A 26,392-nucleotide genomic window follows, 5' to 3' on the forward strand; every position below is an offset into this window, starting at 1 on the left:
ATATTTAATGCAACATTTCATGTTATGAAAAAACAGGCACATCCAATTGCACAATGTTTATTCTCTTTTTATCTTTCAAGCAAGCAAGTCGACTATTTTTCACGCTCTTTTTAAAGTGCATCTCAGTACAATTATCTTTTGCGCATGACGCCTACATGTACGTCGATACCGTACATTTTGTTAGTTTGTGTAAGTTGTACGCATGTCTGTACATCTTTGAATACATTTACGGTATTGTAAATCACGTGTCTTATGCGCAAAGGACTAATCATTAAAACTACGCATTTTAAAAAGTCTGTTTATTTTTATGCTTATTGTTGTTATGTATTGAAATGTTTACAGTTGACTTTGCAAGTTTAAAGGTTATCACTGAATGGCAAAATTTGTATGAAATTTCTTGACTTTACAGGTTGTTTCTGAAAATGATCTTTGCTGCAAATATTTAATATAAAATCTCTGCTATGTTTGAAATTTTAAGATGTTGTTGGTAATGCAAGTTTTAATGATATAATGGTGTTGCAAGTTCTTATAATTGAATCATTGTATTGTATATTATTGTTATAATCCTATTTGAATTTTTGTTAATTTACACGTATTGAAAGATATATTTGAATGGTTTTACTTTTTTTGCTGCATACAAAATGCAATTATTGTTATTTTCAGTATTTCGAGTATGTAAGAACGAAATAACTTGTTAACGCAATATTGTAATGTTACGCATGCGTTGTATGCAGAAATGAATGGATATTGAAAATATGTTACTGTATTCTTTCCTTCTTTCCTCTTGGCTTTTTCTTTCAAAAAGAGTATGTAAAGGATTGTATTTGACTATAAGGTATAAATATTTGAAAGCACACTTTGAGCTGTTAGCAGCACACGTTTTTTTGCAAGGTTACTTTAAGGTTTTTAAATTTGCCTGCTGCACAAGACTTTTACAGCAATAAATATACAGGTTTTTATCATATGATTATGCATCAATTGGTTTTGTCTCCACAATATTAAGATCAAAGTTATTGTTTCTTAATGCATCAAACAGAATGTTTTTACAGCTTCACTGATATATTTAACTTTGTCATGCCTCAGCACTGCTTTTTCAGTTATGCAATTTTGGATTGTGATTATAAAGGCCACCACTTTCAACGCTAACACATTTGTAATGTTTTATGGCTAACAGAATTTGTCACAGAAGTTGTGGAGGAAGAGAAAGAGGAGGAGGTACCGGAAGTAGTTATTACCAAGAAGAAGAAACCAGTCGAGGAAAAACCCAAACCAGAAAAAGCACCTGTTAAGGAGCTAGAAGGTATTTGGCATGCTTTCGGATCTATGAATGCTTGCATGGATCGAATATTACACATGCATGCCATATAGTTATAGGACTTGGTTCGTCTGTGATAAGAAAACAACGAGTTGTACGATTCTCGCGGATGATTCTCACTTTCAGACTAAAACCTTATGATGTGAGTGGCCTGTGAACAGGCTGGCAATGATAGGGGAAGTGCATGTAGTTCAATACATAGCCATATTTCTTATACATGTATGGAAAATATGTTTTATATACTATATATAACAAAACGATTAGAAACCAGCACTTCGTTAAATACATAATGCCAAATTTGTCAGAGCAACATGTTCTGCGCATGACTTCAACTATCTCTAATTTCTTTCGCGTATATACATAGAGGTTGTGCATATGGCGTATCATACCGTAAATATGGCGGATTACTCAAATACATTCAACAAATGCATGATTGCAATCTACCGCGACAGTTTGTCTCACACATAACAAATGCACAACGATCAAATAGGTTGATGAGAACTTTGATTGAATGGACTACACTGCACCATGATTACTGTGAAGGACACCGGTTCAAATCCTTTGTTTGGATACAATCAATAATTTCACGCACAACCTCTATATCTGATAGCGTTTTTAATTGTGCACATTTACGACTAGCGACTTTAATGTAATTAAAATGTGCTCGTAACTACACTGAGTGATCGCATAACATCACATTAGATTATGTTAAGTCATGAGTAAGTGGGCTGGACTCCAATTGTCACGATTTAATGCACGTATTTCTGATACTCTAAATGCAAAGGTTTATTGCATTTGTTGCATCTTGCAGCATCTTGATAAACAATTATTGCATGATATTTTTCTGTGGCTGACAATACATTTTTAGTTTGAAATAAGAAAATTAAATCAATACAATATATACTATAGGGTCAAATGAAAATTATCAACAAGGCTCAAATTGTGTATGTTTGTCTGTAATATTTTGTGCAAAAGACATGACGTAATCGCGAATACCGTTTGTAATAAATCATTTTATGATACAATCGGATTTTGTTAAAAGTAGATTACAATTCATCAAATATACATGAGTTAAGATGTTCGGTTAGTTAATGATCTAATAGTGTGTGGTATTCATAACTATTAAGTAATATTAGTAACTTTATACATCTATCATTACCATTCAATATTTAATAGTGGTAGCTTAACTCTGCATCTTATCACTTTTTTTGTAATAACGGGATATAATTATAGCAACGTCAATTCTTTAGTCTACTTTTCCTCGTGTTTCTTGCGGGGTCTTTCCATGAAAAAAAAACACACATTGAGAATTATACTTTAAAGTGTTACTACGTAGCGCATGTATACATCGATACATACTTATCTCATTTTTTTGAATTATACTTATAGACTACAGTCGGTGTCATATATATATTTATTTATACTGGTATACATACATAGCAATTACTTAGATGTCGCTATATTTTTGCTCATATAGCCTGTTCCTGCTTTATATGAAGTATTGTGCAGCTTTTATATTAAATTCAAACATTCCCCATGTTCAGCTCCTCTATAGCAGATAGGATTCCGACTTCTCGCCCGATCCCGTCACATCTTTCAAGTATCATACGCATGAAGAATGAAATCAATATCTTAAAGCTCCCTGAGCACTTCCTGCCGATCTAACATTGCCTCTGATTGGTCAATTACATGGTAACTTCACTTTAATCACCAATCAGAATGGAGCTTTGCAAATAATTCACCCCAATTTTTTTGCGTGGTGAAATTATTCTAACAATGTTGCTGATTGGGCCAATTGATAACGAAAACTTCTTTTTGGCCAATCGGCAGGTAGTTCTCATGGGGTTAAACCCTATCTGATACCACCATACTCATTTGCATACCATAAACTCAAGTGCATGTTGGGAATAATTACAATTTTATTTCCTCGTCATGATACCTTGCTTATTTCAATCACTTTGACTATATTCTGCTAGATGTTGCCTCATTGCATTTTGAACCACGGAACCCATTTCATACTTGCATGGTATATGGTCTATCAAAACCATCTCTGAGTGATCGAGTCAACTATACGACGTATATACATACTTTTTTGCATATTTGATGACGACTGTGAATGATAGTAGTTTGATGAATATGTTCATCCTTCCGTTTGACAATGTTCTCTTATATTTCTTCCTCCACCCTGTCTGATCTACTTAAGATGCATGACTCCATTTTTGGCGAAATCATTGTCTACGTCTCTATCATGTTTATTATAAACGGAATGACCGTGATTTTTGATTATGCTTGTGGATGAAAATACCTTGAGTTGTTGCTGAATGCTGATATTCCAAGTATGACTATCCCTCTTTTTATCATCCTCTTCTTCATCTTGTTGATATTACTGCAAGTGCATGGTTCCTCATTCTCCCATTGTTGACGCTACATTGCCACTTCTACCTGTTGAATGCATGATCCTTGCTTTATGGAATATTTTCTGCAGAGCCATGTCTTTTCCCTCTTTGAGATCCTTCATTTCATTATAAGGTGGCTCATTGCCTTACTTGATTTTTCTAAGCAGCCTTTTACTCTTTCCCCTACAATCCATCTTTAATCTGGTTTCTGGGATTTGTAGTATAGTTTGTAGCGTAGATTAGTATATACCACCACAGCGTGTTTCAAAATAAAATCAAGGACATTATTTTACCATTTTAGTGTGTTTTTAGCTTTTTCAATGCCAATTACTACAGTAAACCTTCAATTTATATATACGCAAACATGTTTCTTCTGAAGAAATAATATTTTTATAACACTTTTGTTCAGTCCATGCAAGAAATTGCGTGAAGTAATTATTGTCAGGGAACAGTTGAAAGCGTATAAAAAGTCAGTATTACTTTCAAAACACATAATTGCATTTTGGCTAAGAAGTCAGGAAAATAAAAGAGCCCACGTTTGACCATTTTAAAAGCTGTGCATTTATTTATTTTGATAAACGCTGATAGGAAACTGTAGATATTAGCAAACTGTAGATGTTATAGAAACACTCTCGGTCTTTCTGTACGATGCAGCCTCTCTTCCCCCTTCTGTTGTATATCTTCTCTCACCACAGCATGGTGGTGTGTCCATACCATATTATACTGAACTTCGTTGAATTAACTCTACAATTCTCGTACTTAATATCCACAATTCTTGTACTTAACATGCCATACTGACGACAGCCCAGTTGTTATACATTGTTTGATTCTGATCATACTGTATGCTGCTTTGTCCAAAGACCCATATGAGGGTCTCCCTTGTCATCCATCAGCCATCGTAGACCCTGTGATCTTAGAGAGGCCAGGTTTCACAAATGCGCTAAGATGAGTCCTCGGATAATATACGGCGAGGCTGTCTAAAGCAGCATTGGAAAACGTACACCTCGTAAGACATCACATGAGACCTGGCCATAGTGGTTCAGTAGCTGTAGTTCGTAGCGTAGAGTTGGAATTACATAACATAGAATAGTAAGTAGAGTTATACCTATCCTTCTATATTGTACATTACAATCCGGATATTACCATAATCTTCCACGTAATACCATGTATGTCGTAGTATCATCCTCTGCCTACTGACCGCTTATCCATCCATTACATTGTGTGACCTTCACGACGCACGGTCCTCATTTTCGTCTACATGTCATATATATATCCAATGACGAGAGTTTGCATGATCCCATTCATGCCGAATGCAGCCTTGATCATCGATTCTCAACCATCCGCATGGAAAACATCTTCTAAACTCAACAATTGACAAATTCTGAATTACCTTTTGTGTGTTCGCTGTACAGAACCAACATACGAATTTGTCGAAGAACTTAAACCAGTCGAAGCCATTTCTACTGAGACAGTTGAGCTAACTTGCGTCGTATCCGACGAAATGGCTGAAGCTACCTGGTTCAAAGACAACGTTGAGATTCATATTGATCAAGTCAAATTTGAAGCCAAATCTGAAGAGAAACAGAGGTCTTTAGTTGTTCACGATGTGACCCCAGAGGATGCTGGGGAATACACTTGTGCGGTGTCTGGTCGTCGTACATCAACATCTCTTGAAGTTCATGAAGCTCAACCCGTGTCTCTTCCTTCTGAACATTGGCAAGCACCAGAACAACTTGAAATAGTCATCGAAAAACTTGAAGCAGAGGAACTACCGACTGTCGCAGTTGAGGTACCAGAAGTAGAAGAACAGCCCACGTGGGAACAGCCAGAAGATGCTACACCTAAGAAGCCGGTTGTTGAGGAAGTATCCGAGTCACCATTGGAAGGAATATCAGCTGTTGAAAAGGGAGCTACAATGCCATGGGAGACCCATGAAGACTTTGAAGTAGTTATTGAAAAGCCCGAAGAAGCAGAAGAAGTGCCTATGACATCTATTGAGATTCCTGAAACTGAAGTTCAAGTTTCATGGGAGGCATCAGAGCCAACAGAAGAAGTGGTCGACCAGTCTCAGACAGTCGAAGAACTCCCGACTACTACTGTTGAAATTCCAAAGAAAGAAGAGCAAATCCCTTGGGAAACAACTGAGGATAAGATAGAAGTTGCAGAAACCACAGAGGTAGATGTTAAAGTCGAAGAAGGGGTTGAAGCTACTGAAAAAGAAACAACGACTCCCTGGCAGGCTCCAGAAGAACTTGAAATTGTCTTTGAAAAGGAAGAAGCTAAAGAAACTCGCAGCACTATTGAGGTTACAGAACAAGCGGAACAAGTGCCTTGGGAAGCCTCTGAAGAAACAACAGTTGCTGTGGCTGAGTCAGATACAGTTGCCGAGGTGCCTGCTACTGTCATTGAAGTTCCTGAAAAAGAAGAACAAGTTTCTTGGGAAGCTTCTGAAGAAGGTACTGATTTAGATCTTGCATGGGAGAAAGCTCAAACGAAGCCAGTAGAAGGGGTTACAACTGCTGAAGTTGAAGCAACAACACCTTGGCAAGCTCCTGAAGATTTTGAAATTGTAGTTGAAAGACCAGAAGCAAAAGAGATAACTACACCTGCAGTTGAAGTACCTGAAAAAGAAGAACAAGTTTCTTGGCAAGTTTCGGAGGAGACAACAGTCGTAGAAGCCGAAGAAGACACTGTGAAGGAAGTATCTCCTGCTGTCGTTGAAGTATCTGAACAAGAAGAGCAAGTACCATGGGAAGCCCCGCAAGAAGGTACCGATGCAGAACTTATATCTGAAATGGCTGAAACTAAACCAGTCGAAGGTGTCCAAACAACTGAAGTTGAATCAACAATGCCATGGCAAGCTTCTGAAGATTTTGAAATCGTGATCGAAAAAGAAGCTGCAGAGGAGATGCCCACATCTGCCATTAAAGCCCCAGAAACCGAAGAGCAAGTACCTTGGGAGACTTCTGAGGAAACAACAGTGGCAGCAGCCGAATCAGACATAGTTGAAGAAGTATCTCCAGCTGCCATTGAAGTCCCGGAGAGAGAAGAACAAGTGTCATGGGAGGAACCACAAGAAGGTACCGATGTGGATCTTGCCTTTGAGAAGGCTAAGACTAAGCCAGTTGAAGGCGTTACTACAGCTGAGAGTGAAGCAACAATGCCCTGGCAAGCTTCTGAGGAATTTGAGGTTGTAATCGAAAGGCCAGAGGCGGAAGAAAAAGAAGCATCTGCAATTGAAGTAGCCGAACAAGAAGAACAGGTGGCATGGGAGGCTTCGGAAGAAACAACCATTGCTGTAGCTGAATCAGATACACTTGAAGAGGTATCACCTGCACTCATAGAGGTACCTGAAACGGAAGAGCAGGTACCATGGGAAGCACCTCAAGAAGGAACAGACGTTGAACTTGTATCAGAATTAGCCGAAACAAAACCAATCGAAGGTGTCCAAACTACTGAAGTTGAAGCAACAATGCCCTGGCAAGCATCTGAAGATTTTGAAGTTGTAATTGAAAGACCTGAAGCAGAAGAGATAACTACATCTGCAGTTGAAGTACCTGAAAAAGAAGAACAAGTACCTTGGGAAGCTTCGGAGGAGACGAAAGTTGTAGTAGCTGAAGAGGACACTGTTACGGAAGTATCTCCAGCTGTTGTCGAAGTATCTGAAAAAGAAGAGCAAGTACCATGGGAGGCCCCGCAAGAAGGTACCGATGCAGAGCTTATATCTGAAACGGCTGAAACTAAACCAGTCGAAGGTGTCCAAACAACTGAAGTTGAAGCAACAACGCCATGGCAAGCTTCTGAAGATTTCGAAATCGTGATCGAAAAGGAAGCTGCAGAGGAGATGCCCACTTCTGCCATTGAAGCCCCTGAAACCGAAGAGCAAGTTCCTTGGGAAGCTTCAGAAGAGACGACACTTATTGTGGCCGAAGAAGACACTGTTGAAGAAAAATCACCTGTAACCGTTGAAGTGTCTGAGAAAGAGGAGCAAGTACCATGGGAAGCCCCACAAGAAGGTACAGATGCAGAACATATATCTGAAACGGCTGAAGCTAAACCAGTCGAAGGTGTCCAAACTACTGAAGTCGAAGCAACAACGCCATGGCAAGCTTCTGAAGATTTCGAAATCGTTATCGAAAAAGAAGCTGCAGAGGAGATGCCCACTTCTGCCATTGAAGCCCCAGAAACTGAGGAACAAGTACCTTGGGAAGCTTCAGAAGAGACGACACTTATTGTGGCCGAAGAAGACACTGTTGAAGAAAAATCACCTGTAACCGTTGAAGTGTCTGAGAAAGAGGAGCAAGTACCATGGGAAGCCCCACTTGAAGGCACCGATGCAGAACTTATATCTGAAATGGCTGAAACTAAACCAGTCGAAGGTGTCCAAACAACTGAAATTGAAGCAACAATGCCATGGCAAGCTTCTGAAGATTTCGAAATCGTTATCGAAAAGGAAGCTGCAGAGGAGATGCCCACTTCTGCCATTGAAGCCCCTGAAACCGAGGAGCAAGTTCCTTGGGAAGATTCAGAAGAGACGACACTTATTGTGGCCGAAGAAGACACTGTTGAAGAAAAATCACCTGTAACCGTTGAAGTGTCTGAGAAAGAGGAGCAAGTACCATGGGAAGCCCCACAAGAAGGTACCGATGCAGAACATATATCTGAAATGGCTGAAACTAAACCAGTCGAAGGTGTCCAAACAACAGAAATTGAAGCAACAATGCCATGGCAAGCTTCTGAAGATTTCGAAATCGTTATCGAAAAAGAAGCTGCAGAGGAGATGCTCACTTCTGCCATTGAAGCCCCAGAAACTGAGGAACAAGTACCTTGGGAAGCTCCAGAAGAGACGACAGTTGTTGTGGCCGAAGAAGAGACTGTCAAGGAAAAATCACCTGTAACCGTTGAAGTGTCTGAGAAAGAGGAGCAAGTACCATGGGAAGCCCCACAAGAAGGCACCGATGCAGAACTTATATCTGAAATGGCTGAAACTAAACCAGTCGAAGGTGTCCAAACAACAGAAATTGAAGCAACAATGCCATGGCAAGCTTCTGAAGATTTCGAAATCGTGATCGAAAAGGAAGCTGCAGAGGAGATGCCCACTTCTGCTATTGAAGCCCCTGAAACCGAGGAGCAAGTTCCTTGGGAAGCTTCAGAAGAGACGACACTTATTGTGGCCGAAGAAGACACTGTTGAAGAAAAATCACCTGTAACCGTTGAAGTGTCTGAGAAAGAGGAGCAAGTACCATGGGAAGCCCCACAAGAAGGTACCGATGCAGAACTTATATCTGAAATGGCTGAAACTAAACCAGTCGAAGGTGTCCAAACAACCGAAATTGAAGCAACAATGCCATGGCAAGCTTCTGAAGATTTGGAAATCGTGATCGAAAAAGAAGCTGCAGAGGAGATGCCCACTTCTGCTATTGAAGCCCCAGAAACCGAGGAGCAAGTACCTTGGGAGGCTTCAGAAGAGACAACAGTTGTTGTGGCCGAAGAAGACACGGTAGAAGAAGAATCTCCACCCGGAGTCGTTTTAGTCCTTGAAAAGGAAGAGCAGGTTCCATGGGAAGCCCCTCAGGAAGGAACCGATGCAGAACTTATATCTGAAATGGCTGAAACTAAACCAGTCGAAGGTGTCCAAACTACTGAAGTCGAAGCAACAATGCCATGGCAAGCTTCTGAAGATTTCGAAATCGTGATCGAAAAAGAAACTGCAGAGGAGATGCCCACTTCTGCTATTGAAGCCCCAGAAACCGAGGAGCAAGTACCTTGGGAGGCTTCAGAAGAGACAACAGTTGCTGTTGCCGAATCAGACACGGTAGAAGAAGAATCCCCAGGAGTCGTTTTAGTCCTTGAAAAGGAAGAGCAGGTTCCATGGGAAGCCCCTCAGGAAGGAACAGATGTAGACCTTGTTTCAGAGACAGCTAAAACAAAACCTGTAGAAGGTGTTCAAGCAATTGAAGTTGAAGCAACAATACCCTGGCAAGCTCCTGAAGAATTTGAACTTATTATTGAAAAACCAGAAGCTGAAGAGGTTCCTGTAGCGGCAATTGAAGCCCCACAACAACAGGAAGAAGTCACTTGGGAAGCACCAAAGGAAGCAGAAGGAGGTGAACTGATATCTGAAGAAGCGACCACGGTACCTACAGAAACAGTATCAATACCTGAAACTGAAACTACAGTTACTTGGCAAGCTAGCGAAGAGGTTGAGGTCGCTGTAGAAACTAAAGAAGCAGAACAACAACCTTCAGAAGCTGTAACAGTGGCTGAAACAGAAACAACTGTCTCGTGGGAAGCTACCAAGGAAGAGCAAACTGCAGTTACTACCGAATCAGCAGAAACCTTTCAAACTGAAGCAGTCTCTGCTGTTGAAACAGAAATAACCGTGCAAGAAGAAGCTCCTGAAGAGCTTATCTCCGAAAAACCACAAACCGAAGAAACCCACGTTATTGAAGCTGAGCTAGCGTTGCCAAAGGTAGAAGAACAAATTCCTTGGCAGGCATCTGACCAGTTTGAAGTTGTTATTGAAAAATTAGAAGCTAGTGAAGAGGTTACAGCTGCAGTTGAAGTGATTGAAACAGAAGAGCAAACACAATGGGTAGCTCCAGAAGAGAAAGAGGTTATTGCGGATGTTCGTGAAGAAGCAACAACAACCGAACCAGAAGCAATCTCCATTGCTGAACAAGAATCAGCTATACCATGGCAAGCGCCTGACGAATTGGAGACAACCATTGAGAAACCCGAAGCAGCTGAGACTATTCCTACCGAAACTGTATCGATACCAGAACAAGAAGAGCAACCTCAATGGGAAGCACCAGAAGAAGCGCAGTTGGAAGAGTCAATCCCAACGGAAGCGATCCCTGAACCTGTTGAAGGCGTAGAAACAGCTGGTGCAGAAGTAACGATTCCATTGGAAGCACCTGAAACACTTGAAACAGCAGTTGAAACAACTGAAGCAGAAGAGGTGGAAGACGTTGGCGTTGAGGTTCCTGAAACTGAACAGCAAGTTCCATGGCAAGCACCTGATGAATTCGAGGTAGTCATTGAAAAAGCTGAAGAAACACAACAAGAGTCAACTGTTGCCATTGAAGTGGTACAGAAAGAAGAACAAGTACCATGGACAGCAACAGAGGAAACTGACAGTGCTGTTCCAGAAATTCAAGAAGCCGAAACTGCGGCCCCAGATGCGGTAACCATTGCCGAGAAAGAAACTACTATTTCTTGGCAGGCTCCAGAGGACTATGAAATTGTTATTGAAAAACTCGAGGAAGCAGTTGAGACCACAATTGAAGCCGCTGAGAAGCCAGAAGTTGAAGAAGCACAAGAACCATCAGCGGCTGTATCGACTGAAGTTGAATTAAAGCATAAAGAAGAAATCACTGCCGTGTTTGACGTTGAAGAAACCGCAGAATCAATAGTGACATCCGAGGAACAGATTGAAGTTGAGTTAAAACCAAAGAAGCGAATGTCTATTGCAGCTGCCGATGTTGAAGTATCAGAAGCACGCCGGCCAACTATTACGGCAGAAACAGAAGAACAAGTGCTAGAGGTCGTCAAAAAGAAAAAGACGAAAAAGTTAATGTTAGCTTCTGACATTTCTATTGAAGAAGACCATTCACTGTCTGAATCCATATCAATTAGCGAAGAGGTCATCCTAGAACATGACATTGTTAAAGCTGCAACAGAAGAGATTGAAATAGAAGAAGAAGAGGTGCCGGCTGAACTGGTACGAGCCGAAGTTGAGTTCCAAAAAGAGAAACCGGTTGTTACAACCGAACTAGAAGTACCTGTAACAATCAAACCTGAGATACCTTGGCAAGCATCTGAAGATTTTGAAATTGTAATTGAGAAGCTTGAGATACCTGAGGAAGTTGCAGTAGAAGAAGCAGTTGCTCCAACAGTTGAGGTAGCCAAGATAGAAGAAGCTCCTGAACCAAGTGTTCAGGAAGAGGCTCATGTTCATGTCGAAAAGGAGGTTTCGGAGCATGAAGAGTTAGAGGTGACTGTATCTAAAGTTGTTGAAGAAGAAGAAGCCAAGGTAGAAGAAGAAGAAGCGCAGGTAACAATCATTCAGAAGAAGAAGACGAAAGAAACTGTCAAAGAAGAAGTAAGTGTAGTTGAAGCTCCTGTGGAAGCTCCTGAAGTAGAAGAAACTGTACAGCTTGAACTGACACCCAAGACTGAAGACGTTACGGAGGAAGTTGAAATCAAGATGCCAAAGAAACCAGAAGCTGTTAATGCGGAAGTTGAACTTGAAGAGTCGCCAAAAGAAGATGTGGAAGAGCAAGTAGAGTTGGTGATTAAAAAGAAACCCAAGAAAGTAGTCAGTGAGGAGGAGGTTACATTGGAGAAGAAAGTTGAGAAAGAAGAAGTCGAACTTAAAGTGGAGACAAAGAAAGTAGTCGAAGAAGAAATTACAACTGAAGAAAAAGTTGAAGTTGACGCAAACGAGACTAGTACGGAAGAAGTTGAGATTTCGTTGAAAGAAAAAGAAAAGCCGAAAGAAGTCATCACAGCTGAGCTTTCTTTGGACGAAGTAAAATCTGAAGAACATGAGGTTGAGATTGAAAGACCAATATGGAGAGCACCAGATGACTTTGAAATTGTTTTCGAAAAGATGGCACCTGTCGAAGAGGAAGCTCCTAAAGTTGAAGAAACTGTACAGCTTGAACTGACACCCAAGACTGAAGATGAAGAAGTTACGGAGGAAGTTGAGATCAAAATGCCAAAGAAACCAGAAGTTGCTACTACGGAAGTTGAACTTGAAGAGTCACCAAAGGAAGATGTGGAAGAGCAAGTAGAATTGGTGATTAAAAAGAAGCCCAAGAAAGTAGTTAGTGAGGAGGAGGTTACATTGGAAAAGAAAGTGGAGAAAGAAGAAGTCGAACTTAAAGTAGAAAGAAGAAAGTTGTCGAGGAAGAAATTTCAACTGAAGTTGAAGTTGAGAAAGAAGAATTCGAACTTACAGTGGAGACGAAGAAAGTTGTTGAGGAAGAAATTACAACCGAAGAAAAGGTTGACGTTGAAGCAACAGAAACACTTACGGAAGAAGTTGAGGTTTCCTTGAAAGCAAAGGAAAAGCCAAAAGAAGTCATCACAACTGAGCTTTCGTTGGACGAAGTAAAATCTGAAGAACATGAGGTTGCGATTGAAATACCAATATGGAAAGCACCAGATGACTTTGAAATTGTTTTCGAAAAGATGGCACCTGTCGAAGAGGAAGCTCCTAAAGTTGAAGAAACTGTACAGCTTGAAATGACACCCGAGACTGAAGAAGTTACGGAGGAAGTTGAAATCAAAATGCCAAAGAAACCAGAAGTTGCTACTACGGAAGTTGAACTTCAAGAGTCACCAAAAGAAGATGTGGAAGAGCAAGTAGAATTGGTGATTAAAAAGAAACCCAAGGAAGCTGTTAGTGAGGAGGAGGTTACATTAAAGAAGAAAGCTGAGAAAAAAGAAGTCGAACTGAAAGTGGAGAAGAAGAAAGTTGTCGAGGAAGAAATTACAACTGAAGTCAAGATCATGGAAGAGACACAGGTTGAAGCTGAGGAACTGAAAGAGACAACAGTTGAATCTACGGTGACACCTAAAGTAAGAACAACTACTGAAGTTGCTGAAAGCATGGAAATGGCCGTGGAAGAAACCCTACAAAAAGAAGACACTTCTGAGCTCAAAATCGCGCCAAAAAAGACCTTACCATTCTGGCAGGCGCCAGAAGATTTTGAATTCGTTGTAGAGAGATTGAAAATACCAGAAATAGCTATCACTACGGACGCTGAAATCGCCGTGGCTGAAGTTGCTAAAACTACTGAAGTCACGCTTAAGAAAGCAGCACCCAAAAAGGAAGAAGTTGCTGAAGTTGAGATCAAGCCTGAGCGTCCCAAAACGGAAGAAGAAAGATTGAAGGCGAAACTTGTTCCGCAAGGTATCAATTATATGATCTACCCAATTGCATGATGTCCTTTGCATGGAATATATCTTTCAGTACAAAAGGATTTCGTAAGGATTACAACTCGGGTGCAAGAAGGTCCAATCTTCAATAGCTGCCCATTGTCATATTTTTAGATGTGTATAATATAACATGAAGAAAGTGTCACATATCTATAGGGCAGCTATTGCAGATAGGGTATCTTGCACTAACCTCTCAATATGAGTAATATCGCAATCTGAGAATGAATAGTTTGCCAAAGAGCGATAAATACAAATGTTTGGTGACTTTTGAAACATCTTAAATCAACAAAGATAACAATGGCCATTGGACCTAGTTGAAAATGGCTGATACATTTTTGGTCTAATTACTTGATGTTTTGTCTACAACAACACAAAATACGAGTACCTTCTATTATTCTCAATTCGCGATATTGCTACGGTATTTTGGCGACAAAATGAACATTCATTTAAATGTTGGCAATCTGTAACAATTGGATATTTGTGGTGATTATTTTCCATTTTCTTCTCAGACTATCGTTAAATCCCCCTCCTCCGTACCCTAATTGGATGCTGTGACCCTCTATGTGTATCTCTATCTTTATACCTTCGACTATTTCCCCTTCCCCATGCCCCCATGCACATAAAGATATTATATATGAATATTGTTATTGGCCCTAGTCTTGTTGGTGTCGTATATCTGGGTTCGATAATGATTTAATCTGACTTAATTTTGGTATCGTCTGGCTCATCATGGTCGACAGTTTGATGGTCGACATTGTGATGGTCCTAATGTTGGTATCGTCTGGTTCATCATGGTCGACAGTTAGATGGTCGACAGATTTGGTACTAATGTTGATTTCTTCTGGCTTATCATCCAGTTCGATGGTAGACAGTTGTATCACGTCTTGCAACATATGTTCTGCATTTGTGTCTATTGTAGAATTTGACAACGTGTCAGTTTTCCTTTGATGTAAATCCACATTACGAGATGACAGTAATCAATTCAAAATATGATTAAAACGTAATTTCACCATTTTAACACTGTTCATAATACTGAATCGTCTTTTTGAACAATTTTTGAAAATCATATTTAGCATTTAAAATTATCATTTAAGGCAAACAGTACAATTCATAATATAATTATCATTGAAATTTGTCATTGAAGATAAACAAGTTATGGTAATACTTTATTTCAAAGTAAATCAGAAAAGGAATGTAACTTTATGCAATCATTTTAGCTGTGTTTCATAATGCTTAATATGCACCAAAAAGCATTTAATGAAAAAAAAATGCATTCAGCACTTTTAAGCAACTCAGTTTGAAAATGTTACAGTTCGTCGTTTGGTTGGCATCAACAGCACATGTAAGTAAATTGTTTCTGAGCCACAATGCACGTTGTTTGCAGCAGTTTCAGCAAATGGTTTTGAAATAAAATCACAACTGGCTGTTTACAAGCTTGTAAAGAAAATCTTTGAAATGGAATTATTGGTTTTGTTTTGAATCCAAACACTTTCAGCAAAGGTAAGAAGCAAATAAGCATGCATTCAATCAAGCAATTTAGCAAGCATGTAAATCAATCAAGCACTAAAGTATTCACACTTCTTGCATGATCGACACCATGGCATGCATTTACTTTCTATCCTAAAAGCATGCCAATATGGAATGAAACTGACCAATAAGCAACTCAATATTATATCATCAGAAGCAGAAAAACCTGTAGAAGAAGCCAAGCCGAAAAAGAAAAAGGTTCCAGAGAAAAAAGTGGAAGAAGTGAAAGTACCGCTGAAACCGGAAGGTATTCACATATTTCATCAACGTTTGTGTGTGTTTCAAGTTGTTTTTCCAAAAGAATTACGCAACATTTTATGTTTCAGAGTGTTTTGCACAATGTTTTGTGATTTGTACACACTTGTCTTTGGTTTCTTCTATTTTCAAACGTTCATCGGATTGATAAGGAATGAAAAAAGTTTTATCATGCCAGAATTCTATTTTTGACGTGTATCAAAAACTAAATAATGTCGCTGTGTTTCGTTTTTCAACTAAAATCACCACTGTTGTCTCAAAAATCACATTTTTTGTCTTGAAGTACATTAAAAAATTGAATTTATGGGTAAAATTGTTTTTGAATGTCTCTTCACCCCCTTACACATACATTGAACACGTTTCAGCATCTACTAATTTTGATTTGATATTTTTTGCAAGAAAATTGCTTAATATTCGCACAAAGACGTTTTTGGAAAAAAGAAAAGAAAAAGAAAACAGCACCAAAGTGGACCGGTGGCGGCCCCACAGGACAAGGGCGTATCCTGCTCCTCCCCTCAAACTTATGTTTCCCCCCCCCCCGGTTCCCACAGTCAAAACAAAAACACCAAAAATCCTATTGTTTTGGGCAACAAATGTTTGCTTCCCCTATATTTGACTTTACCCCTCCCCAAATTCATGGTGCCGCCACTGCAAGCGTTGATTTCTTCGTTTGTATATGACAATCATCAGATGGCACACTTTGTTTTGGAAAGATCACAGCTTGTTTAATCTTCATAACAACACACTTGGATACCACCGCTTGTGTTTGCAACATCACAGTTCTTCAAAAATAATGTCACTATCACAGTTTGTTCAAGTGGTATGATCCTTTACCAGGATGCTTTCTTCTTTGGTTAACAACATTGGATGGTCTCACCTTACTTTCAAGACCCCGTTGGAACCGTTTCTTTTGGAGCACCTTTCGAATTGGTTTTAGAGCACTTGAAGCTAATACTATATTAACGGTTTCAATAAGCAACTTCATCTCTTTCAAAATATTGTACCATTTTTACCAAGAAACTACAGATGTAGAAGCTGTGTTTAAACCAAAACCAAGACGCATCGGAGCGATGGCTGTTGAAGAAGCTGAGGAAGCACCTACCGAAGAAGTGGTCATTAAGAAGAAAATAACCGAAGTATCTGTTGCAGAAGAAGAAACAGTTGTCCAAGAAGCTGCAGCGAAGATCCCAGCAACCTTACCAGAAGCAGAAGAAGTTGAGGCTGAACTAACAATACGCGAAAAGCGAAAGCCTGCTACCACGGTTGTCGCTAAGAAAGACATATCTGAAACTGAAGAAGCCACTGCTGTAACCTTCAAACGTGCCGTTACGGAAGATCAGGTTGATATTGGCGTAACACCAAAAGATGAAGAGGCTGAAGTAACCATGAAAGCTCCAGTGTCCAGAAAGGTTATCGAAGAAGCAGTGGAAGAAGAAGCCTTTGAAATATCAGAAAAGATAACAAGAACAAAAGAAGAAATAAAACAAGAGGAATTGTTAGTTTCTAAGCGTTTTCCAGCAAAAGAACGTGCGACAACGGAAGAACAAGAAGTTCGCGCAGCTGTTACTCTGCGTAAGGAACCTTCTGAACGGGAGGCAATGGAAGCGATGTTTACGTCGGGAGTGGTTGACACAAAGGTGGCAGATGTGTCTGTAACTAGGGAAGAAGAGTTCAAGAAGGACATTGAAGAGGAGACGGAATATGTAGGCCTATTTGGTAGATCACTTATGACAGCTAGAGAAGAAGACATACCCGATGTAAAAGCGGAAACAGGTGCGAGTATTTTCATTCTACGCATGCTATTTTCTACAGCTGTTTTGCTCTCATCTATAGGCATTATTTCAAAATAATGATGCTAGGTTATGAAAATGATATATGCTTGTAATTTTGATCATCATAGTAATCATGGTTCATTTAATTCATATCGCATGTCTATCATCAGTTTTTACTTATATACATTTTTATGTATGCACAAACTTCATCAACATATTCTATGGTTTATGTTTACTTATGCTTGTCCATTTTTAAATAAGAATCTGTATAGTAAAGTTCGTTAGTGGTATGCAGCTACATATATATTTAATAGTCATGCTATCTTAGATGATTGTTGAAACTATTTATATGCCTGACAACTTTCTTCAAACCAAAGTTGGGTTAAGGTAAGTTATTCATTGCTGGAGCAGATGCGAAACAACATAATCAAGGAATACGTTTTAAGGATGGTATAATCTATGTTCCAAAACTGATCAATACGTTTGTATAACCTTCATTGTTCCAGCCTTTGTGCCACATTTTGAGAATATGTTTAATAATGTGCGTCAAGGTATATAATACATATGTGGTATCTGCATAGTATTATCTACAAGTGCAAGTCCTCTTGATGTCCAGGTGCTTATGTCTTCACAATTCTTTTCAAATCAAAGGTAGATAAATTGGTAAATTTTTGTATCTTATACCCACATCTGAAGAACTGATGCAAAAGAAAATCGTAAGTATCCTCAATATCTATATGTCCATCAACTTCTACATGTTCAATCAATAAATGATATATATTTTCCCTTTCAGTTGACGCCATCTTCACAAAGATGCTTGACCAAATCACAACCAAGGAAACCAGAGATGTAGTCTTTGAGGTACGTGTCAGCAATGCTGCAGCCGAGGTGGAATGGTATAAAAATGATGAACCAATCACTGAGGATACAGCTAAGTATGCAATCAAGAAAGATGGCAGGATGAGGTCTTTAGCTATCAAGAAGACCAGACCAGATGATATTGCTACTTACAAATGTATCTTGCCAAAGGACACAACCAAAGCAAAACTCAATCTTATTGGTAAGTGTTAAACCTACGAACACTACCTGCCGATTGGCCAAAATGAATATTATGTCCAATTTTGAACCAATCAAGAAGGGTATTAATAAAATCATCTGCATATGCAAGTTTGACCATAAATAGTTTAAAGACTAGTCATAATTGGCAATTGAAATGAACATTTCAAGTAATCATAATTGAAATGAGCATTTCAAGTAATCAACCAATCAGAAATGCTGTTAGATGTTCAGTAGTGTCCAGGGGGTTAAGATGTTATGATACTATGAGGAGGTATGTAAAGAGAAGATCTCGTGAAGCTAATTTAGAAGTGGTTAAAAAGACCAATTTTATGGCTTATTGTTTGCAGCTTATTGGTATGTTGAGTATACCTCTAAGCAAAAATGTGAAGAAGTTTAAGTTCTTTTTGACCAAATCACAACAAAGGAAACCAGAGATGTAATCTTTGAGGTGTGTGCAGTCTTCCGTTGTGATGTGGGGAAGTACTTAAAAGTACTGTGGGGAAGTACTTAAAAGTACTGTGGAGATGTACTTAAAAGTACTGTAGGGAAGTACTTAAAAGTACTGTGGGGAAGTACTTAAAAGTACTGTGGGGAAGTACTTAAAAGTACTGTGGGGATGTACTTAAAAGTACTGTGGGGAAGTACTTAAAAGTACTTCCCCAAATGCTCATTCAAAAGCATAAAATCAAAGGGCCACACAACCCTTTCAATGTGACTGCAAAATACCATTGTCTGTAACTCATTCCCCATCAAACCCATCCACTGCCCCGAGCTATATAACAAACTGGTCATCTGATCAAATATGGAATTACAGTGGTGATGGGAGAAAGTTTTTAAAAGGGAGAAGAACATTTAATTAATATTTTCTCACCTTTTATTTCCCCCACTTGCAGAAATCGTCCAAATTGTAGATGGTCCAAATGACCTTAATACTATTGAAGACCAGCAAGCTCTGTTCAAGGTCGAACTGAGTACTGAAGCCAAGAACTTCAAATTCAAATGGTTCAAGGGTGACCAGGAATTGAAGTCTGACAAGAAATACAAGAGTGAATTCTATGGAAACTTTGCTGTTCTCAAGGTGAGCATTTGTTTTAATTAATTGTTTGATTGCTCTTATATGATTCAAGGGTGATTAGGGACCAAATAAGTGTTGACGACTCTTTTTAAATATTTCATACCGTGCGCATGTTTTTCAACAAAAGATTTGTCAACCAGTTTTATAGAAGAATCCAACAAGCCAAGTGATGGTCAGAAATCATTCGGCCATTACTGGGTCCCCTCCGCACCAAACTGGTGTTGTGACTGCCAAATTGGCAAGATTGGGTGGATTAAAGCTGCTTAAAAGTTGATGTAATATTGTATTGTGTTTTTAACTTTCATCATTCCTTTGTCTATGTGTAACACGGGTGATAGAATGCAGTTTAAAATCCTTGCCAAGGCTCCATCATTTCACATTTCAGTTGGGATGGACCCAACTGGGACCCAGCTTTGGCTGCCATTGAGATGTAGGAATGCGTGAAATATGATTTATCTATTACTAGGTTCTTACTCAACAAACATGAACAATTTAATTTTTGTCACAAATGGCTTACCATAGCTGGCCAAAAGAAATGATTTAATTTTACAATACACCACTGTTTACTTACACAATTAATAAGAGTGTGATTTTATCTCCTGTGTTATGACACAAGTGACTTGCCATACTTGAACAACTGGGCTTTGTATTTTGTTTGTATACAACCATATGATGCAATCACAGATTATAGAAGGAACTATAATCTGTGATGCAATCATATTTTTGAACAAAACGACATGATGCATTTTGTTTTAACACATTAATCAAAGCATATATCACTTAGACACGGTCTACTTTAATACTCTGAATACATTACTTTTCCTCTGAAAGTATAGTTGGGTTTAAACTTCTCACCAAACAACATGAGTGAACTACTTTAAGGTCAGCAACTATTTTAAACTGTTGCAATTTGGTAGTTCACATCATCTTGCAAATGGTAGTGAGCTTTGGCAAAAATTGCATTGATCATTTCATAGCGGGTGTGTAGAAGAATTCAAATATCATAGCTATACTTTGGTAGGTCCTGTGGTTCTTGAGTTATGTTGTAAAAAGGGTTAAAACAACAACACTTTTGTAAAACATACATAACTCATTAACAACAATAAAGTTTTCAAAGTATATGATTTGTAGAATGAACTTTTGCAAAACATCAAAGTGTTATTTTTTTAATAATAGGGCCTATATTGATTTAGACATTGAACATTTTTCTTTCTTTTCTGAAATTAACACTAACATTTTAAACATTTCTCAATACCTTGTGATATATTCAGGTTGATCACACAACTTTGGAGGATGTAGGTGAATACACCATTGAGATTGAAAGTCGGCGTAGAACTGCTAAACTCACTGTCACACCTAAATCCAAATTGCAGGCTCCATTCTTTGTTGAAAAACCAACAAAACTTGAAATCAATGAAGGTTTGTAGTATAACAACTTAATAACAATTTTGTATTAAATTATGTTTTACAATATTGTCAAACAGTGATGTTCTGGGCAAAATGTCCGATGGAGGCAAAATTGCAAAGTTACCCCACTGACCGGCTGCTTAAATTACTTTACCGGGACAACTTCACACATAGCTTGGGTTGGTTTTGGTCTAAAACAGATAAAAGGAAGATCGAAATAATTTTGGTCAATTTTATGCCGGTGATTCGAGTGTGGGGGAGGGGCTCAATGAGTTCTTGAAGGGCATTAGAAAGACTTAAATTATCTTTGCAGTTTCATTTATTTTGAACAAAAACAATAAGCAAAATGGATTCTTTTCTAACAGGCATGTAATTTAAATTAGTTCAATAACGTTTTGTACTGGTGCATACTGTTTATAGGTTTCATGTAATTTGAATGTTTTTTGAAATTCTGACAGTGGGACCTCATGTTTCATTTAGCAAAGACTCAAAGTCCAGGGGTCTATTTCACAAAACCTTATAGAGCTTTGTTAGTTTTAGAATCAATTGTAACTTACAACATATCATAAGTTCCATTTCAATAAATTGACTTACGATCAGTACCTTTCATAAGTAATAGGGATTTACTACAGGAACCCTTCATAATGTTACATCTAGTAAAAAGGTATTCGTAACTTACGAACGGTTATGTGAGATATGAAGGGTTTCAGTTCAGTAAAATGGACTCCAGACCATAAATTTGATATCAATATATTTTTTCAGGAGAGACAGCCACCTTCCGTTATAAGATCGGTGGAGATCCCTACCCGACCTACCAATGGTTCAAGGGCATTAATCCTCTGGAGGAAAGTGATGCCTTATCATTCAAACATAACCCGGAAACAGATGAATACAGCTTCATCATTCATAGTGCCACACCCGACGATGGAGGCAAATACACATGTGTCTTGACCAATGAAGTAGGAGTGGAGAAGCAGCCTGTGACATTGATAATAAATGAGATGGAAAAAATAGCGATACCTACAACACTCAGAAGGTAAGGAATAAAGTTGAAAATAAAACTCTTTTTCCAGGGTTTACTTTTTTACTTTAATAATTATATGTGTATCTGAAAATTCTTTTTATATACCGCAATATACTCACTGTAAATTTCTGGCATTTCTCACCACAGAACATCATCTGTAGACTCTGGCTCTGGCAAATCATCTGAAGCAGAGGAACTCACTCTAGAGGAGATTGTCAAGATCCTTGAAGATATAGAACCCAAAGATTATGAGGCTAAGCTAAAGGAAGCTGGTATCTTTGATTTCCGTGTCATCCTTAGAGCTACCAATATGATGAAGAAGAGAAGAAAGAGATGATGGAACCAGTGGTATGTATTACACTATGGAGCACAATGGCCTCATCCCAATAACATATTTCAATAACCTCAATTAAACACTCATAGTGCAAAATTTGACCTCATGTTGCAGAGTATGAGGTTTTGTACCCACATTTTTAATGGTCATTCAATGAATGTACAATGTATTGGGGTTATAGAACTGTGCCCTGATAGATGAACATGTCGTGGATCCTAGTGTTAATTGCAGGGTAATTCGAAAATCGGAAATACACCAGACCAATTCTGACCCGGGTCTAGTGGGTTGGATTTCAAAATGTTCGATATTTACAGATTGGACTTAGTGGCGGTCACGGTGCCAGGAATTAATTTTTCTTGGGGCAATGGGGAGGGGGACAAATTGATGGGGGGGGGAAGGTGGACAAAATATATGCTCGAATATGTTGGATTTTCTGTGATTTTCGTTGCTGACCATGGGGGTAAAGGAGGGGGAGGGGGAGAAAAATATAAGGGAGAAAATGCACTTTGAAACCTTTGAAATAATATGATGCAGAAAAAGCAACTTAGGGACCGTTCCGAAAACACTTGTTAGGGGGGCCTGATGCAAAAAAATTTCACAGTGAAATATTTTTGGGGCCCCCCTTTGCAGACCTCAAAAATTTCAGGGCCCCCCCTTTTTGACATGAAAATTATGAGTCAACCCCATAGAAAAGCATATAAACAAAGGAGGGTCAACAATTTCAGTGCCCCCCCTTTTTGCATCAGGCCCCCTAACAAGTGTTTGTGAACGGTCCCTTATTTTGTCTTAATTTTAGGGGGATGTCATGGCATGCCATTATAAATATATACCGTAGTGGTCATAATTTTTGTATACAAAAAATCAGAAAAATAGTGACAGTAAATTATTAAACTGGCTAAGCTTGGAATAATTTACAAAACATTCACTTGCGGAAATGATTGTGTTCTGGTCTGGACCTGAACTGTTATTTTTTCTAAAACTGAATAAAACCTGAAGACAAAAAAAGCACTTCACAGCTTTTTAATCCACATTTTATGTAAACTGCATTTTCAAAATTTTGCAAATGAAAAAAATGAAAAGAAAAAACAGCCGCCCGCCTGTAATTCAATAGGATGCTTATTATAGTGGTGTGGCCCCTTGATATTGTTATACGGGCTGTATTTAACGAAGTTGCACCAAAATAAAAAAATGTCTGCAAATTTGGGATTTTTTTTCGAGGATTTTGACAACAAATTATGTGAACATTTGAAAGCAAACCTCAACGTAGCTCATTGGTGAGTGTAGATTAATGTATAGTGTACGTATTTACTGACCTTACTATGTGTGTGACATCGTACAAAAGTCCCAAGCGACTTTGGTCAGTTAAGCTTATTGAACTTTAATTAAAATTAAAAACATGTTTTCGGACGCAACGTAAAAGTGAGTTGCAAATTTTGGTTCCTGAATTAGATTTAATTTACAAAATAATGAATTAAACCCAGGGCTGTCAACTTTTTGGAATTGCTTGGCGTGAGACAGGTCTCATTTTTGCCGACTCAATGTTCATTTTGTACCATTTATTTGAGCCACGGCGCTCGAGAATGTGGAAAGCGGGGGGTAGGAGGAACAAATTATTCATGACGATTGAGATTTTACTAATTTTCCAGCTTTTTGCTGAGATTTACTACCTAGGCGTGAGATTATCTACCTTGGCGTGAGACCGTGAAAAGTGACCCAAATTTTGTGAAAAGTGGACTTCCTACGGACCTTTTTGTCCAAAAAAGCGTGAAAACCTGATTTTTTGATCAGCCCTTCTGATAAACCTGGACAAAAGAAGCACTTCACAGCTTTTTAATCCGCTATTATTGGCCGAACTGCAATTACAATCAAAATTTTCCAAATGAAAAGAAAAACAGCCGCCCGCCTGTAATTCAATAGGATGTTTATTATAGTGGTGTGGCCCCTTGATATTGTTATACGGGCTGTATTTAACGAAGTTGCGCCAAAATAAAAAAATGTCTGCAAATTTGGGATTTTTTTTCGAGGATTTTGACAACAAATTATGTGAACATTTGAAAGCAAACCTCAACGTAGCTCATTGGTGAGTGTAGAATTAATGTAAACAGTACGTATTACTGACTTTACTATGTGTGTGCTAACAAAAGTCCTAAGCTACATTGTAAAGGCTTATTTTTAAGCAAAACAAAGAACATTGAAATTTTACATATGGACACACTTTACATTGTCGAGCATATACAGGCCTTGCCGACCACCTACATTGTAAAGGCTATCATGAATCACTGCGCTAGCAAGATAGCTTAGTCACATGGTTTAGGAATAATGTGACTTGGGGATGATAAATAATATTTGATATTTATTCAGTTGTCCTTTACAAATTATGTGATGGTTTCATATTTTGCTTTATGCTGGCCTGATAGCTTACGCCCAAAAAACTTATTTGATTGTCCTCATCGGACCAACCGTAACCTGGAAAATCTGGGAAAAAAAAAGGTTTTTGTTTTGTTTTATTGTACAAAAGATTACCGACCTAATTGTGATCAATTCCACCGCTTTCTCCATACTTCTAAGGGGCTGTGCAATAATTATGAGCCCGGGGGGGGCAAGAAATTTTTGGCAGACAACTGGGGGCAATTTTGTGCAGCAATTTTGGCACGATGAGAACAAAATATGATTTTGGAGCGGTGCTGAGCAGCAAGAGTGGCTTTCAGAGTCCCGCCGCTGCTGCTCAGTGGTGTGCAGGTGTGCCGCTCCGCTTGCAGACAAGTGCAAGCAGCATGATGAAGCATCACACCGCTCAGCGACAACATCAGAATTTGAAAGTTTGGAGCATTTGGGATCCCAAAATTTGGCATGTTCAAGGGGGGGCAAATATTTTAAAGGCGGTCATGAGATCACTTTCGCTAGCAAGATTTTAGTCACAGGGTTTAGGAATTTTGGCAAAGAACATTCCTTAACCATGTGACTTGGGGATGATTTGAAGTGACAGCCCTTGAAATTGTTTTGGCTATGACCTTTAATTCCTAGTTCAGGTACGTTAGTGAAATGAGACACACGTTTGGAAAAGTATACACAAAAGTCCAAAATTTTAGAATTTACACATATTCCAAAAATCAGGGTTTTACGCTTTTTGGACAAAAAAGTCCAAATTTTGCAAGAAAGTCCACTTTTCACAGAGTTGGAAAAAAACCACTTTTTTATCAGCACCCCCAATGAAATCCTGCGTCACGGGCCTGCCGGTACTGCATCAAGTATCAAGAGAGCAGGAAGCAAACTTTTTATTTTTATAACAATTATAAGTTAATAGTCGATGTTCATATTTTTATGTTTCAGAAACTGAAGCAAGCAGAGGTGGTTGAATCAGTACCGATAGTAAGAGAAGAAAGAGTGCCACTTGAGGAAGCAGGTAATGTACACATGTCAACGGTTGATCTTAATGCTCTGCGTGCTAGCCATGCGCTTCAATGGAAAAAGTTCAAGTTTTGAAATATTTTCTCAAAATATCAAGAGCTATCTTAAGAACTGCTGAATCAATACTAGGCTTGTTTGTACTCATTTTAGTGCATTTTTCATGCTGATTCCAAATATGGTCATGAAAATTTACATTTCTTAAATTTTTGAATTTTGAATTTTTTTTTAATTTGTCGTCTGCAGTCGACACCCGCATGAAGAGAGTTAAGGCTGGTATGCACCTGTCAGTCTGACATGGATGCTGCTAGTCCAAATGTTAAATGCGCTGCTTCAGTCCTACATGCTGTAATGGGCTATTCTGTTTAAAATCCACACTACCCCTGTGGAAGATTTTGGAAATATCTTCCACAGGAGGAGTATGAATTTCAAATGGAATGAACACATAAGCAGCTCCATTTGTAATTCACCCTCCCTCAGGGGAAGATTCAGGTTGAATCTTTCTCAGATGGTGTATGAAATTCAAATGGAGCTGCTTAATGTGTTCATTCTATTTGAAATTCATACTCCCCCTGTGTAAGATATTTCCAAAATCTTCCACAGGGGTAGTGTGGATTTTAAATGGAATAGCCCAATGGACTAGGGCATATTTTGGGGGACTAGTGCACGTAACATGATTTTTGGACTGATATTATCTCAAGTTTGTGTTTGTCGGACTAGCTGCATGTCAGACTATGCCAGGCTAAGCGCAATGTACCCTGAAGATCAAATGCCATATAAAATTCAATGTGAAAATGCAGAAGAAATCAATACCATCAGTCAGAGGGCCATTCAACTTTGATTTACTATTATTAAAATGTAAATAAAATGCTTCT

At 38.7% G+C, this 26,392-nt stretch overlaps 2 protein-coding genes across 2 annotated transcripts in view; both read left to right on the forward strand.

Annotated features, from left to right (window-relative positions):
• LOC140167513 (uncharacterized) overlaps positions 1-26,392 on the forward strand; it is a 117,663-nt gene that overhangs the window by 88,149 nt on the left and 3,122 nt on the right. The window contains exons 41-49 of the mRNA XM_072190819.1: positions 1,175-1,300; positions 15,341-15,433; positions 16,459-17,214; positions 18,007-18,273; positions 19,166-19,350; positions 20,619-20,766; positions 21,517-21,790; positions 21,926-22,126; positions 25,443-25,515. Of these exons, the coding sequence (XP_072046920.1) occupies positions 1,175-1,300; positions 15,341-15,433; positions 16,459-17,214; positions 18,007-18,273; positions 19,166-19,350; positions 20,619-20,766; positions 21,517-21,790; positions 21,926-22,115 (2,039 nt within the window). The 3' untranslated portion in view covers positions 22,116-22,126; positions 25,443-25,515. The remainder of the gene's footprint in view (positions 1-1,174; positions 1,301-15,340; positions 15,434-16,458; positions 17,215-18,006; positions 18,274-19,165; positions 19,351-20,618; positions 20,767-21,516; positions 21,791-21,925; positions 22,127-25,442; positions 25,516-26,392) is intronic.
• Positions 5,143-12,893, forward strand: LOC140168134 (uncharacterized). Its single transcript, XM_072191448.1, has one exon. The coding sequence runs from the start codon at positions 5,213-5,215 to the stop codon at positions 12,773-12,775; it is 7,563 nt and encodes a 2,520-aa protein (XP_072047549.1). The 5' UTR covers positions 5,143-5,212; the 3' UTR covers positions 12,776-12,893.

Source organism: Amphiura filiformis, chromosome 13 (genome assembly GCF_039555335.1).
Source record: "Amphiura filiformis chromosome 13, Afil_fr2py, whole genome shotgun sequence".
Lineage (NCBI taxonomy): Eukaryota > Metazoa > Echinodermata > Ophiuroidea > Amphilepidida > Amphiuridae > Amphiura > Amphiura filiformis.